The sequence below is a fragment of the Candoia aspera genome, chromosome 3, assembly GCF_035149785.1.
Source record: "Candoia aspera isolate rCanAsp1 chromosome 3, rCanAsp1.hap2, whole genome shotgun sequence".
NCBI classification, from domain to species: Eukaryota; Metazoa; Chordata; class Lepidosauria; order Squamata; family Boidae; genus Candoia; species Candoia aspera.
Window position 1 is genome coordinate 154,375,049 of NC_086155.1, and position 12,433 is coordinate 154,387,481.

Here is a 12,433-nt window from a genome sequence, read left to right on the forward strand (position 1 = left end):
TGATCATGTATTTCAGTGAGCATCATTCAGAAAGCATTAACTCTAGGTAGGCACACTTGTGACAAATGATCACTAGTTTTAAGTATCCAGCAAAGGATATACTGTCTGCCCAACTTTCTCTAGTCTAGTATATTATAAGACCAAGTGATCATCAACCTTTTCTATCCAGGAACTACTTTTAAGGACAATCATGTTAATCAGTCCTACTTTACTGTTGTTTTTTGATTGATTGATTGATTGATTGATTGATTGCCAGGAAGCTGTCTTGTTTCACTCTTCCATAACATTATTTTCCTTTCCCATACTTAATTTTCTTTCTTTTCTCTATTTTTTAAATGACAGATACACAAACTTTTTTTTAAATTGAGCGTCACTTGAAACACCCCACTGGATGGGGCTGGAACAAAGAAGTAGATGAGGTTAGGAGAATTTAATATTAAAATCAAAAATTAAAAATACAATCAATATGATCACTCCTTATGTATGTAATATTTTTTTCGTTTGTCATAGTAACATGTTGTGTTTTTGTTGTTTATTCATTCAGTCGCTTCCAACTCTTCGTGACTTCATGAACCAGCCCACGCCAGAGCTTCCTGTCGGTCGTCAACACCCCCAGCTCCCCCAGGGACCAGTCCGTCACCTTTGGAATATCATCTATCCATCTTGCCCTTGGTCAGCCCCTCTTCCTTTTGCCTTCCACTCTCCCTAGCATCAGCATCATCTCCAGGGTGTCCTGTCTTCTCATTATGTGGCCAAAGTATTTCAGTTTTGCCTTTAGTATCATTCCCTCAAGTGAGCAGTCTGGCTTGATTTCCTGGAGTATGGACTGGTTTGATCTTCTTACAGTCCAAGGCACTCTCAGAATTTTCCTCCAACACCACAGTTCCAAAGCATCTATCTTCCTTCGCTCAGCCCTCCTTATGGTCCAGCTCTCGCAGCCATATGTTACTACTGGGAATACCATCACTTTAACTATGCAGACCTTGTTGTCAGTGTGATGTCTCTGCTCTTAACTATTTTATCGAGATTTGTCATTGCTCTTTTCCCAAGGATTAAATGTCTTCTGATCTGCATCTGCAGTAATCTTTGCACGAAGAAATACAAAGTCTTTCACTGCTTCTACGTTTTCTCCCTCTATTTGCCAGTTATCAATCAAGCTGGTTGCCATAATCTGAGTTTTTTTGAGTTTAGCTGCAAGCTAGCTTTTGCACTTTCTTCTTTCACCTTCATCATAAGGCTCCTCAGTTCCTCTTCGCTTTCAGCCATCAAAGTGGTATCATCTGCATATCTGAAGTTGTTAATGTTTCTTCCAGCAATTTTAACTCCAGCCTTGGATTCCTCAAGCCCAGCACGTTGCATGATGTGTTCTGCGTACAAATTGAATAGGTAGGGTGAGAGTATACAACCCTGCCGACTCCTTTCCCAATCTTAAACCAGTCCATTGTTCTGTGGTCTGTTCTTACTGTTGCTACTTGGTCGTTATACAGATTCCTCAGGAGGCAGACAAGATTACATGGTATCCCCATACCACTAAGAGCTTGCCACAATTTGTTATTGTCCACACAGTCAAAGACTTTGGAATAGTCAATAAAACAGAAATAGATGTTTTTTTCTGAAACTCCCTGGCTTTTTCCATTATCCAGGAGATATTGGCAATTTGGTCCCTAGTTCCTCTGCCTTTTCTAAACCCAGCTTGTACATCTGGCAATTCTCGCTCCATGAATTGCTGAAGTCTACCTTGCAGGATCTTGAGCATTACCTTACTGGCATGTGAAATGAGTGCCACTGTTCGATCGGTTGAACATTCTTTAGTGTTCCCCTTTTTTGGTATGGGGATATAAGTTGATTTTTTCCAATCTGATGGCCATTCTTGTGTTTTCCAATTTTGCTGGCATATAGCATGCATTACCTTGACAGCATCATCTTGCAAGATTTTGAACAATTCAGCTGGGCTACCGTCCTCTCCTGCTGCCTCGTTGTTAGCAATGCTTCTTAAGGCCCATTCAACCTCACTCTTCAGGATGTCTGGCTCTAGCTCACTGACCACACCATCAAAGCTATCCCCAGTGTTGTTATCCTTCCTATACAGGTCTTCCGTATATTCTTGTCACCTTTTCTTGATCGCTTCTTCTTCTGTTAGGTGCTTGCCATCTTTGTTTTTGATCATGCCCATTTTTTCCTGGAATTTACCTCCAATGTTTCTAATTTTCTGGAAGAGGTCTCTTGTCCTTCCTATTCTATTTTCTTCTTCCACTTCTGCACATTGCTTGTTTAAAAATAATTCCTTGTCTCTTCTAGCTAACCTCTGGAATTTTGCATTTAGCTGGGCATATCTCCCCCTATCACTGTTGCCTTTTGCTTTCCTTCTTTCTTGGGCTACTTCTAGTGTCTCAGCAGACAGCCATTTTGCCTTCTTGGTTTTCTCTTTCTTTGGGATGTATTTTGTTGCCGCCTCCTGCACAACGTTGCAAACTTCTGTCCATAGTTCTTCCAGACACTGTCTACTAAGTCCAGTCCCTTAAATCTATTCTTCACCTCCACTGCATATTCCTTAGAATATTAGTGAGCTCATATCTAGCTGATCTATGGGTCTTCCCTAATCTCTTTAGTCTGATCCTAAATTGTGCAATAACAAGTTCGTGATCGGAACTACAGTCAGCTCCAGGTCTTGTTTTTACTGACTGTATAGATGTCCGCCACCTTTGACTGCATGTAGTCAATCTAATTTCGCTGTTGTCCATCTGGTGAAGTCCATGTATAAAGCTGTCTCTTAGGTTGTTGGAAGAGAGTGTTTGTTATGCAGAATGAGTTGTCTTGGCAAAATTCTATCTGCCTATGTCCTGCTTCGTTTTGTTCTCCCAGGCCATGCTTACCTGTAAACACGCTGTGTACCACTGCTTTAATAATATTAAAGAAGAAAGAAAATAATGATTCATAAAGTCCCCACCTTTGCTTGGTTGTCAACTCAGTTTGGGATACATCAGTTGAAAAACCAATATTGTACATAATACATTATGTTTTAATACATATACATTAAAGTTCATATAACTAAATAGAATTTCCTCAATATATCTAGAAGAACTATGAATACTATGGACCACCAAATTGTCATAATTTACATTTCATTCCATATGTCCCAAATTCCTGTCTGTGAATGTAGCTGAAGAACATAAGAAGAACCCTCCTGGATCAGGCCAACAACCCACTTAATCCAATATTCTGTGTGGCACAGTGGCCACCCACATGCATTCAGGAACCTCATAAGTATACCATGATGGTTTTAGCTCTCCTCCATTCTCATTCTTTAGAAATTTGAAAATTGTGCTGCCTGAAAACATACCACAGCTGTCTGCCATGCAGATAAATCACAAATTGTTTGCTGTAATCATTAGGAAAGGATAGTTGCTCTGATTCTCAATCTGAACACTGAGTGGAATTGGGAATAAATTATTGCATGACCATTCAAAATACACAGTTCCAATATTATACAAAATTAACAATAACAAAGAGGGGGAGGGGGAATTAAACAAATATATATACTATATATGATTTAAATACTCTAGATGACCTCAAGATAAAGAGCTTTTCAGCAAGGACTCTAGTTTGGGGGGGAAAAAAACGAAGACAACTTGCAGTCCTTGCACTTTTAAGTTCCACAACTCCAAATGGCTGCTTTATTTTTATAATGCTACAAGATTCTGTCAAAAATATATGGTGACAGCTTAGAGACAGACCATACAATGGTGTGGAGTGGAGACATTTGGGATAGTGAATCATTGCCTGCAAAAAGTTTATCTATGGTATAGAAGCTATTTTTTTTTAAAGATAGTCATTGGATTCAGCAAATAAATTCTTTGTCTCAATCTCTGAGATTTTCACTCCTCAGAGTTGCTTACTTTAAGACTTTTCTAGGGATTTGTGAAAAAAGAAATCAGATTACATGACATGGATATTTCAAACTGCTCTGTGTCCTGAGTTTTTCAAAAGCTACAGTATAAACAGGATGAAACTAACAAAATCCAGGTAACGTGGTCAACACCTAATGATAAGAAACTGTAGTTTGCATGGGGTCATGTAGGCAATTCCCCTCAACAACAGAAGGGAAGACATCACATTTCCTACCTGTAGTATAGTCTTTGCACAGACTGATTTGCTAAACAAAAGTAGTCAAGGTCTGTTTTCGCTGCCATCAAAGTGACAGAACAAACTTGGAAGAACAGTAACATTCATCATTCTGTTTCCAAACTCCCATGCTGCCAAAATTAGTTTCTTAAGAATCCCAAACCATAAATGACCCAGTGCAGATTTGTGCTATTAATAATCTGGTGCTATGCTGCGCATTTAAATGTAGCTATTCTAAATTAGCTAATATCTTAAAAACAAAACAAAGCAAAAGTGCTCACTATAATTAGAGAACTTTAATGTAGTAACAGAAGCACTGTATTGTCTGAAACAGTTTTAAAGATATCCATTTGGCCATCTCTTTGTCACTTGTAATTACACTTTGAAATTTAAAAGAAGAGGGAAGAAAGGAACAGAACAACTACTTAGTTACCATTCAACTATGTAGATAAGTATTGGATAATTAAATATCCCTCCTTTAACCAGGAAGGTTTTCATACTGTTATGCAGTACAGCAGGCAGAGAGACAAGATTTTATCTCACCATTGTTCCATGTCATCAGTTGAGAAAAGACAAAATATATGATCAACTAAGGTGCACTGGCCCTCTGTATCTTCCTGGATATTTGTAAGCCCTAGCTCCAGATGTACTTTTTTCTTCTTCTTTTGAATTTAGAATACTTCTGTCCTTAACCAGATCATATTGGGGCCTCACACAATTACGGCTTGTCTTCTTTATAATTTCAGTTTCACTGAAAATTATTACACAGTTTAATTATTATTTATGTATTTATCAAACACATTTCTTTCCGGCCATAAAATGACTCCTGGTGGCTTACACAGAATATTGATAAACATCCACTGTAACATTTAAAACTTGATGCATGACAACAAGAAGAACGATTAACCAAATAGAGCAAACACACAAAAAAATCAAAATTAAAAATAAAAGATGGCATCATAAAAGGCTCAAGGGAAAGCCCGCCAAAACAATTTGTGAAATGTTAGCAGGGAAGGGGCTGCCACAGAAAAGCAACACCTCATTGCTTGGTCCCCAAACTTCCTGAAAATGTGGGATTTGCAGCCGTTATTCCCTAGTTGTTCTAATTGGTCAGGACAGTACTGGTTGGAGTACGCAATCTTGAATTACCTGGGCACCAAGCCATGGAGGGCTTTATAGGTCAAAACCAGCACTATAAAGTATACCTGGAAACTGCACTGGCAACAGTGCAGGGTCTGCAAAACTGGTGTATAAATGCTCCCATACTGGGAGCCAGAAAATATGTGGCTACTGCACTTTGGACTAATTGTAGTTTACAAGTAATATTTAAGGACAGCTGCAAATAGAGCACATTACAATAGTCTAACCAGGTATTAATGGGGGTGTGAGTTACTACACAAGGTCCTCCTGTCACAGGTAAGGTTACAACTGGTACACCAGCTGAAGCTGGGTATAGCCCCTCTGGTCATAGCTTCCACCTATATTCCAGTAGAAACTATGAGTCCAGAAGGACCCTGAATTCATGAATCTGCTGCCTGAGAGGTAATGTTAGCCCATCAAAGAAAAACTTTGGTGGCCAGAAAACCTCAACCATCCATAGCAACCAGCTTACTTGTATTCAGTCTGTTCTCTTCCATTGTAGAGGGAATATTGAATGGCCTTGAAGGGCAGGAGGAAGAGTTGCTACCAAGGTAACAGTCAGATAAGTGGGGCTTGAGTCCAGGCCAAAAAAATAACTTGAGAAAACATCTTAGACAAGCACCTCCTTAATTCACTCGAAGATAAAGTGAAGGAAGGGGGAAGCACATTCAGACTTACAAGATTCTGTTACTATAGCTGTTACAATAAAAGTAGTCCTGACCTTTATGGCACTGGTTTCTTAGCATGGTCTACTTTGTAGGGCTGGCACCCATCTAGAACCTGACAGCCTCCAGACAACAGGAAAGGATGTCGACTGTATCTCCCTCATTTCCTGGGTTGGCGATGTACAGTCAGTTATCATCAGAATACTGATGATACCAACCCCTATACCATCAAATGACCTCTCACAGTGGCTTCATATAGATGTGAAGGAGCAGGAGAGAGACCATCAACCCCTGTGGCACCCCTGATGTCAAGGGCCATAAGGCCAACCTCTCCTCCCGCACCACTTCTGAGTGGAACCACCGAGAAATAAGCAAAACCAATATAAGGCATTGCCTCCTATCCTCAACCCCTGCAGGTGTTCCAAAAAGATACATTGGTCAATGGTATCAAAAGCCACTAAGAGGCCCAATAAGATCATGGGGAGTCCATTATCCTTCTCCAGGTCTCAACATAGGTCATCCAAGAAAGTGACCAATGCTGTCTCTCTCCCATATCCAGGCCTGAACCCAGACTGAAAAGAGTCCAAATAGTTTGCTTCCTCTGGGGTGCTCAAAGTTGATTCACCAGGATCAGCTCAATTATCCAACACAACTGGATCCAGGGATGACCTCTTCAGGCCTTTGGAGAAGAAAACCTCAGATCTTCTAGAAAACCATCATTCTTATGTTGTTGAAAGAAAGGCAAGAAACAACAGCTTAAAGTTGTGGATAGACAAACAAACATATACTGTGTGAACTGAATAAATCTATGATCCCTCATACCACGTTGCCCCTACTTCAGCATGCTAAACTTTTAAGTGCTTACTTCTAGAAAAGTGAGAATGGGCATTTGTGCTGCTATATGGCTTAGAGAACTGTTACTACTATGCACAGCAAGTGCAAATTAATATTGATCCCCCTTGTTCAGGAAAACAAAGCGAAATGTGAGAAAAATAAAGTGAAACGTTATTATGCGCTCCATCCAAATACTTTTCTTCCTCAGCACAAGACTACTTCATCTTTCCATAAACAGAAAGCACATACACTGAGCAATCATGTTGGGTATAAGTTTAATATTTCAAAAGCACTTACAGAGTGCAAAGAGCGGCATGTGTGAGAGAGTGAAAGCACATGCAGTGGAAAAATATATTCACAAACGGTTGTCATTTTTTTTTTTTTTTAATATTAGGAGTGCTCACAAGCTGGTGTCAAGTAGTATGGGGTTCTTCAACTGCCAATCTGGGCTTGATCGAGAACAACAAGGAAAGGCTAACATTGGGCTCTGCAGATACAAGAATTGTCTGTTCCAGAGAAAGACCAGATTTTGACAGGGCTTAGCTTTTGCCTGAAATCCTAGACACACAGGAACATTTTTGTGTTAACAGCAATTATCCTTATATACGAATAACTTTGCTTTCTCTGATCCAAATTTGACCTCATACCAGTGTGTATCTATGTTCCTGGTTGGTGGTTCTGCTCTGACCTGAATTTAAACCTTGGGACTTAACTCTTGGACCATTTTGAGAAGCCCTTTGTTATGATTCCTACTTATCCCTACCAAGAGACATAGGCTGTTCTTTGATATCATCCAAAGCCTAATCTAACAATGGAGTTCTGTGACCTTTTTACTTCTGGCATTCATAATGCATAACAATATCATGGTACTAAGCTCCATGGCATTCTAAGTACAGCTACTGTAATTGCAGCAAATATGCACAGAGTTCTTTTCAGATGACCATGGATTCTTGATGTGCTGCTCAGATGAGACAAAATCTCAAGACTGCATAAAATGCTATAATTAAAACAAACAAACAAAAATACTTAACAAAACCCCTGCCATATTTTGGTAATGGAAATAGGAAAAAAGCTGGTGATTTCCACAAAAAAAGTGGAATGCTTGAATAATACAATGAAGTCAAGTATACAGACTCATCTTCACAAAGACAAAATATGAGAAAAGATTTTTCAAATATAAAGTAAAACATATTTTAGAAAACTTGAGGGCATGCTGATGAATGAGGAAGGGAAAATGAATAAGAAATGAGTGAGATCACAAGAAGAAAAAATGAAGATGAATAGAAATAATATCAAGTATTTACATGTTTCAGATATATGATTGTTAGAACACATTTTAGGCATGTGACAATAAAAACAAAACTGCTTTGCAGTAGCACATTGATAATAAAATTCTGAATGCATAGTTCCATCCATAGTCAAGAGAACACGTTGGAACTACATTGTTCATCCCTTTCTGCATTAATATCCCCTATTCAAGGATATTAATTTAAAAAAAATAACCAGTGCCTTGTTTTTAAAGATCCAGAGACACTGTAAGGCAGAATTGGTCCTCCTATTAGGCAGAATGAAGCAATTGCTTCAGATGAGATGCTGGGATGACAATTGTCCTAGTCATTCCTCCTGAGCCCCCCCCCCAAAAAAAAATACCCTTAAATTTCCCTGGGTGTGCTGTATGGGTTGCCTTGAAACCCCTACACTAGTTTGCTATCTCCAGGTGTGACTGACACCTTGATCTAGTTACCAGAAGTCAATTCCAACTTCTAGTACAGTCAGATTTGCAACACTAATACTTGGAAGCAAGGGGAGGAAAGGTGAGGGGAAATGGCCTTTTTTTCTTTTTCTCTGGCACCAGAATGCCATAGGCTACCTCTGCTGAATGGAAAAAATCAAGAGAAGATAATGTCTGATTGGTCCCTCTGCTCTCAAGGACAAAATAACTGTTTTGTTTAGTCAGTCTAAACAGTGGCCATCAAGACAGTTTTCAAGTCTCTATTTCTCATTCAGGTATTAGCCTTAAAGCTTCAGCTTCATCTACTCTCAGTCAAAAAAATTACTTTAGAGGTGATATCACAGAAGAAATTTTGAACCAGACTAAATTATGGTGGAGAGCTTTGGGAGAATGTTATGCTACATTCAAAAGCAACATATCAACCTTTTTTCATGAGAAAATGGTTTAAATGGCGTATACTACCTGTGCTGACGTATGGTTGAGAAACTTGGACATTAAATCCAAAAGCAATTCAGAAGTTGAAAGCTACATAAAGAAACAAGGAATGGCAAAATGCTTAACATAGCATTATGTGACAAGAAAAGACATATATGGATCTAGAGACAGCAATATGTGATATAATGAAACAAACAGCCTCATGGAGATGGAAGTGGGCTGGCCATATAGCATTATGAACATATCAACACTGGACAACAACAACCTCAGCTGGATACCAACTGAACTTAAAAGACCCAGAAAACACCCAAAGAACTGCTGGACAAATGATATAATTCAATTCAACATGTTAACTGGGAACAATTTCTGATGTGTCAAAGCAGTTGAAAAGCAGCTGCACACACACGCACACACGCACACACTCCTCCCAAAAACGTTTTCCTGGGGTAGCTTGTAAAACATTTTTAACCTATAATTTAAGCAAATGTAGATGAAAGTATTTGTTTTAATATATTAGCTATTATCATTTGAGCTCAGCATCTGATATTCAAAAACACATTTTATCTGAATGTGACATTTCTAGGTAGCTATATAACTGTTAACTGGTCTATGAACCCATAAATGGCTTTACTGGGTGACATCTCATGCCTACAATCTGGAATTCAGATAAACTGTACCTTTGTCAATTAATTATTGACACTGCTGGAGTTTGTCCTCAAAGGTGTTATTGATTATGGTTGTTAGAAATCTTGGATGGGTGATTTAATCATCCCACTGAAGCAAATTCATGAATCAAAGTGGGGATGTGATTTGAAACAGCAACTTAATTGGGTAGCTCCAAAATGCTTCCGAGATTCAGTGATCTTCTGCTGCCTTTGAGATCCTTGCATATGATACAGAATGTCACAACTTCAATTCCCCATATGGAGCACATTGGACAAGCTAAGTGATGTGATTGACTCTCTGATATTAACATAAATAGCTGCCCAATGTGATTTCTTACTTCCTTAAAATTTGCCTATCAGAACTTTTTTGGGATGGCAAGACTGACAATACTTGGGGGCTTCATGCACTTTCTCAGCACTTAATTTATTTAATGCAGCCAGCAATAAATCCTAACTTCATTCTTCCTTGCACTAACTTCTACGCTGTCCTACTCACACAACTGGGAATTCAACTCAGCTCTCAGCATTCTAAATATAGACTCAAGACTGACCTTATTTTTCAAGTGTGCATTACTGAAGCAGATTTAAGTCTCTTGACAATGAGGGAGTGGGTGCCAGGTTAATATTTAAAAGCACTAGCCCAAACTTTTAATGTCCTAAAAATAGGGATCAGGTAGAAAGACTACAAATTTCTGTATTGCTGTCATAGTTATTTTGTTTTTTCTTGTACACTGCTATGAATCCACCAGGAATATGGGGATATATAAATACATACATACATACATACATAATCAGTAACACTACTTTCTCTGTCTAGCCTCCTTCTCTGTAATTTACCTATCTCTGTATAACTGTGTCTTGTTGTCTGTTTTAACTTCTGCTGACTATCTGTCAGCCTCACAGGGTAAACCAAATAGGAATCCAAATCAGATGAGCTATTTCTACTTTATTGTAAAGCTACATTGATAGCATCTTGCAATTCTGAAAATATACCCCTCCCCCTTGTCTCCTCTACAGTCCAAGAAACTAGGGAGGGTCCCTTCTGAGCCTCTTGCCCCACCCATTATCCAGTTGTGGGCTATGCTGTCTCTTATTTGACCATTCCTTTGGCAGAACCTCTTGGCCCAGTCTCCCAAGGTCTTTCTTCCCACATACCATTACACTGTCGTAGCTAACTAATGCAGAGCATTGATAGTAAACCACAATCCTCACACAACCAAGACTTCCAGGTAGTCAAGGGGTCCTTTTCAGGAGGGGCCAAGCTTGCCAATGAATTATGCTAACCTTCCAGGTACCAAATAAAACTCAGTGATCAGAAGCAGCACAGCTATATCAAAAACTTCACCAAAAGTCCTAACCAGACCAGCACCCAATCAAAGCCAGTGATGAGAGGGCCCTTCCCAGGCAAGGCCAAGTTTGCCAACAGTTATGTCAGCCCTTCTGGCACCCAGAATATTTAATGATCAAAGGCAATGAAGCACCACATGACTGGCAGGAAAAGCAAGTAGAAAGCTAAGAGGGTTTTTTTAAAAGGAAAAAAAAAACACAGTTTTTAAAGTGTGTGTTTTTAAATTAGCGTAGGACATTCTCTGCCTTGATTCTTCTAATCTTTCTATAGGTTCTTTACTAAACAGTTCTAAAGCTACTGTTTTGTCTTTAATTTATGTTTATCTTTGCCCTAAAAGAGTTATGGAGGATATTTTAAAACTGTATTGTGCTAAAACCCTTGAAGATATCCAAGTGAAACTTAATAGGATTAATGTTCTCTTAAGGGTATATCATCACTGCTGCTTTCATCCCATTCTGCCAAAAAGTGAAACAGCTTCTGGCATTTTGAATTTTCCCATTATAGTTACCAACAAAACCTGGATCTGAAAATGGCTCAGATCAGGTTGCCAATGAAGTTTGAATCACACACTTGAATCAAATCATATCTTCTTGGAATCTCAAATTTCTCATTCAAGTTGAATCAGAGCTGATTCACAAAGGCTTACTATAGATAAAAGTATCAGGAGAACATTTACCTGTCTTTGGCTCCACAGAAAAATAAGGTTGACCTTGAAGGATGCTGTAAACCACTCTGGCACTGTTGCCATATGTAGGGTCATCTGCATCAGTTGCTGTTACTTGTACCACAGAGGTTCCTATGGAAATGTTCAAAGTAACAATAAGTTTGTTAAACAGAGCAGAGTTTGGAATGCTTGCCATGTAACAGAAAAACAGAACATTGTGCTTCTGAGGTAAGCATTTTTTAATGAAACACAGCCGACAATATAGTTCCAAACTAGAGTGAATGTTAATATGTATGTCATTCAGATTACATAGAACCTCTTTGATCCTTTTAACATCAAACAAGTTGATAACAATTGCCAGTTGTTCATCTAATGTTATACTTGAATTGCAAAATTAGTTAATGCTGGAAATAGAAGGCATCTTCCATTTGCTGGCACAGAAAATGCATACAAGATACAAATGACATGTCAAGGCAACTCAGCAATCTATCCATCCATAAGACTTTTATGCTGATCATTAAAAAAAATTGTGCTATACAACTTGTAGCAGCAGTCTAAATGACTTTTCCTACCATTAGGAGTAATTGTTCCACTAAGACTAGAAAATGGAGGTTTTTCAAGTAGATGTCAGAAAGGTATGAATTGGTGTCATCTAGGTTCCTGGAGTGCATATGAAAGTAGGAATACACAGATTGATGATGGTTGCCTGTGACACTCCAGGGAATTGTTATAATGGAAGAACCAGAGACAAGTTCTCAGAGAAACTGTGCACATGTGGTCTGTTATGAGGAATGAATGTTGAAAAAAGCAAATGTGACTGTGTATAAC

The 12,433-nt window shown here is 38.7% G+C and overlaps 1 protein-coding gene across 4 annotated transcripts in view; it reads right to left on the bottom strand.

Moving 5' to 3' along the window:
- CDH7 (cadherin 7) overlaps window positions 1–12,433 on the bottom strand; it is a 106,210-nt gene that overhangs the window by 35,667 nt on the left and 58,110 nt on the right. For 3 of the 4 annotated variants that reach the window (XM_063299057.1, XM_063299058.1, XM_063299059.1), the window contains exon 3: window positions 11,618–11,737. The exons of the other annotated variant lie outside the window; for it this stretch is intronic. In XM_063299057.1, coding sequence (XP_063155127.1) covers window positions 11,618–11,737 — 120 coding nt within the window. The remainder of the gene's footprint in view (window positions 1–11,617; window positions 11,738–12,433) is intronic. 4 annotated transcript variants of the gene reach the window in all.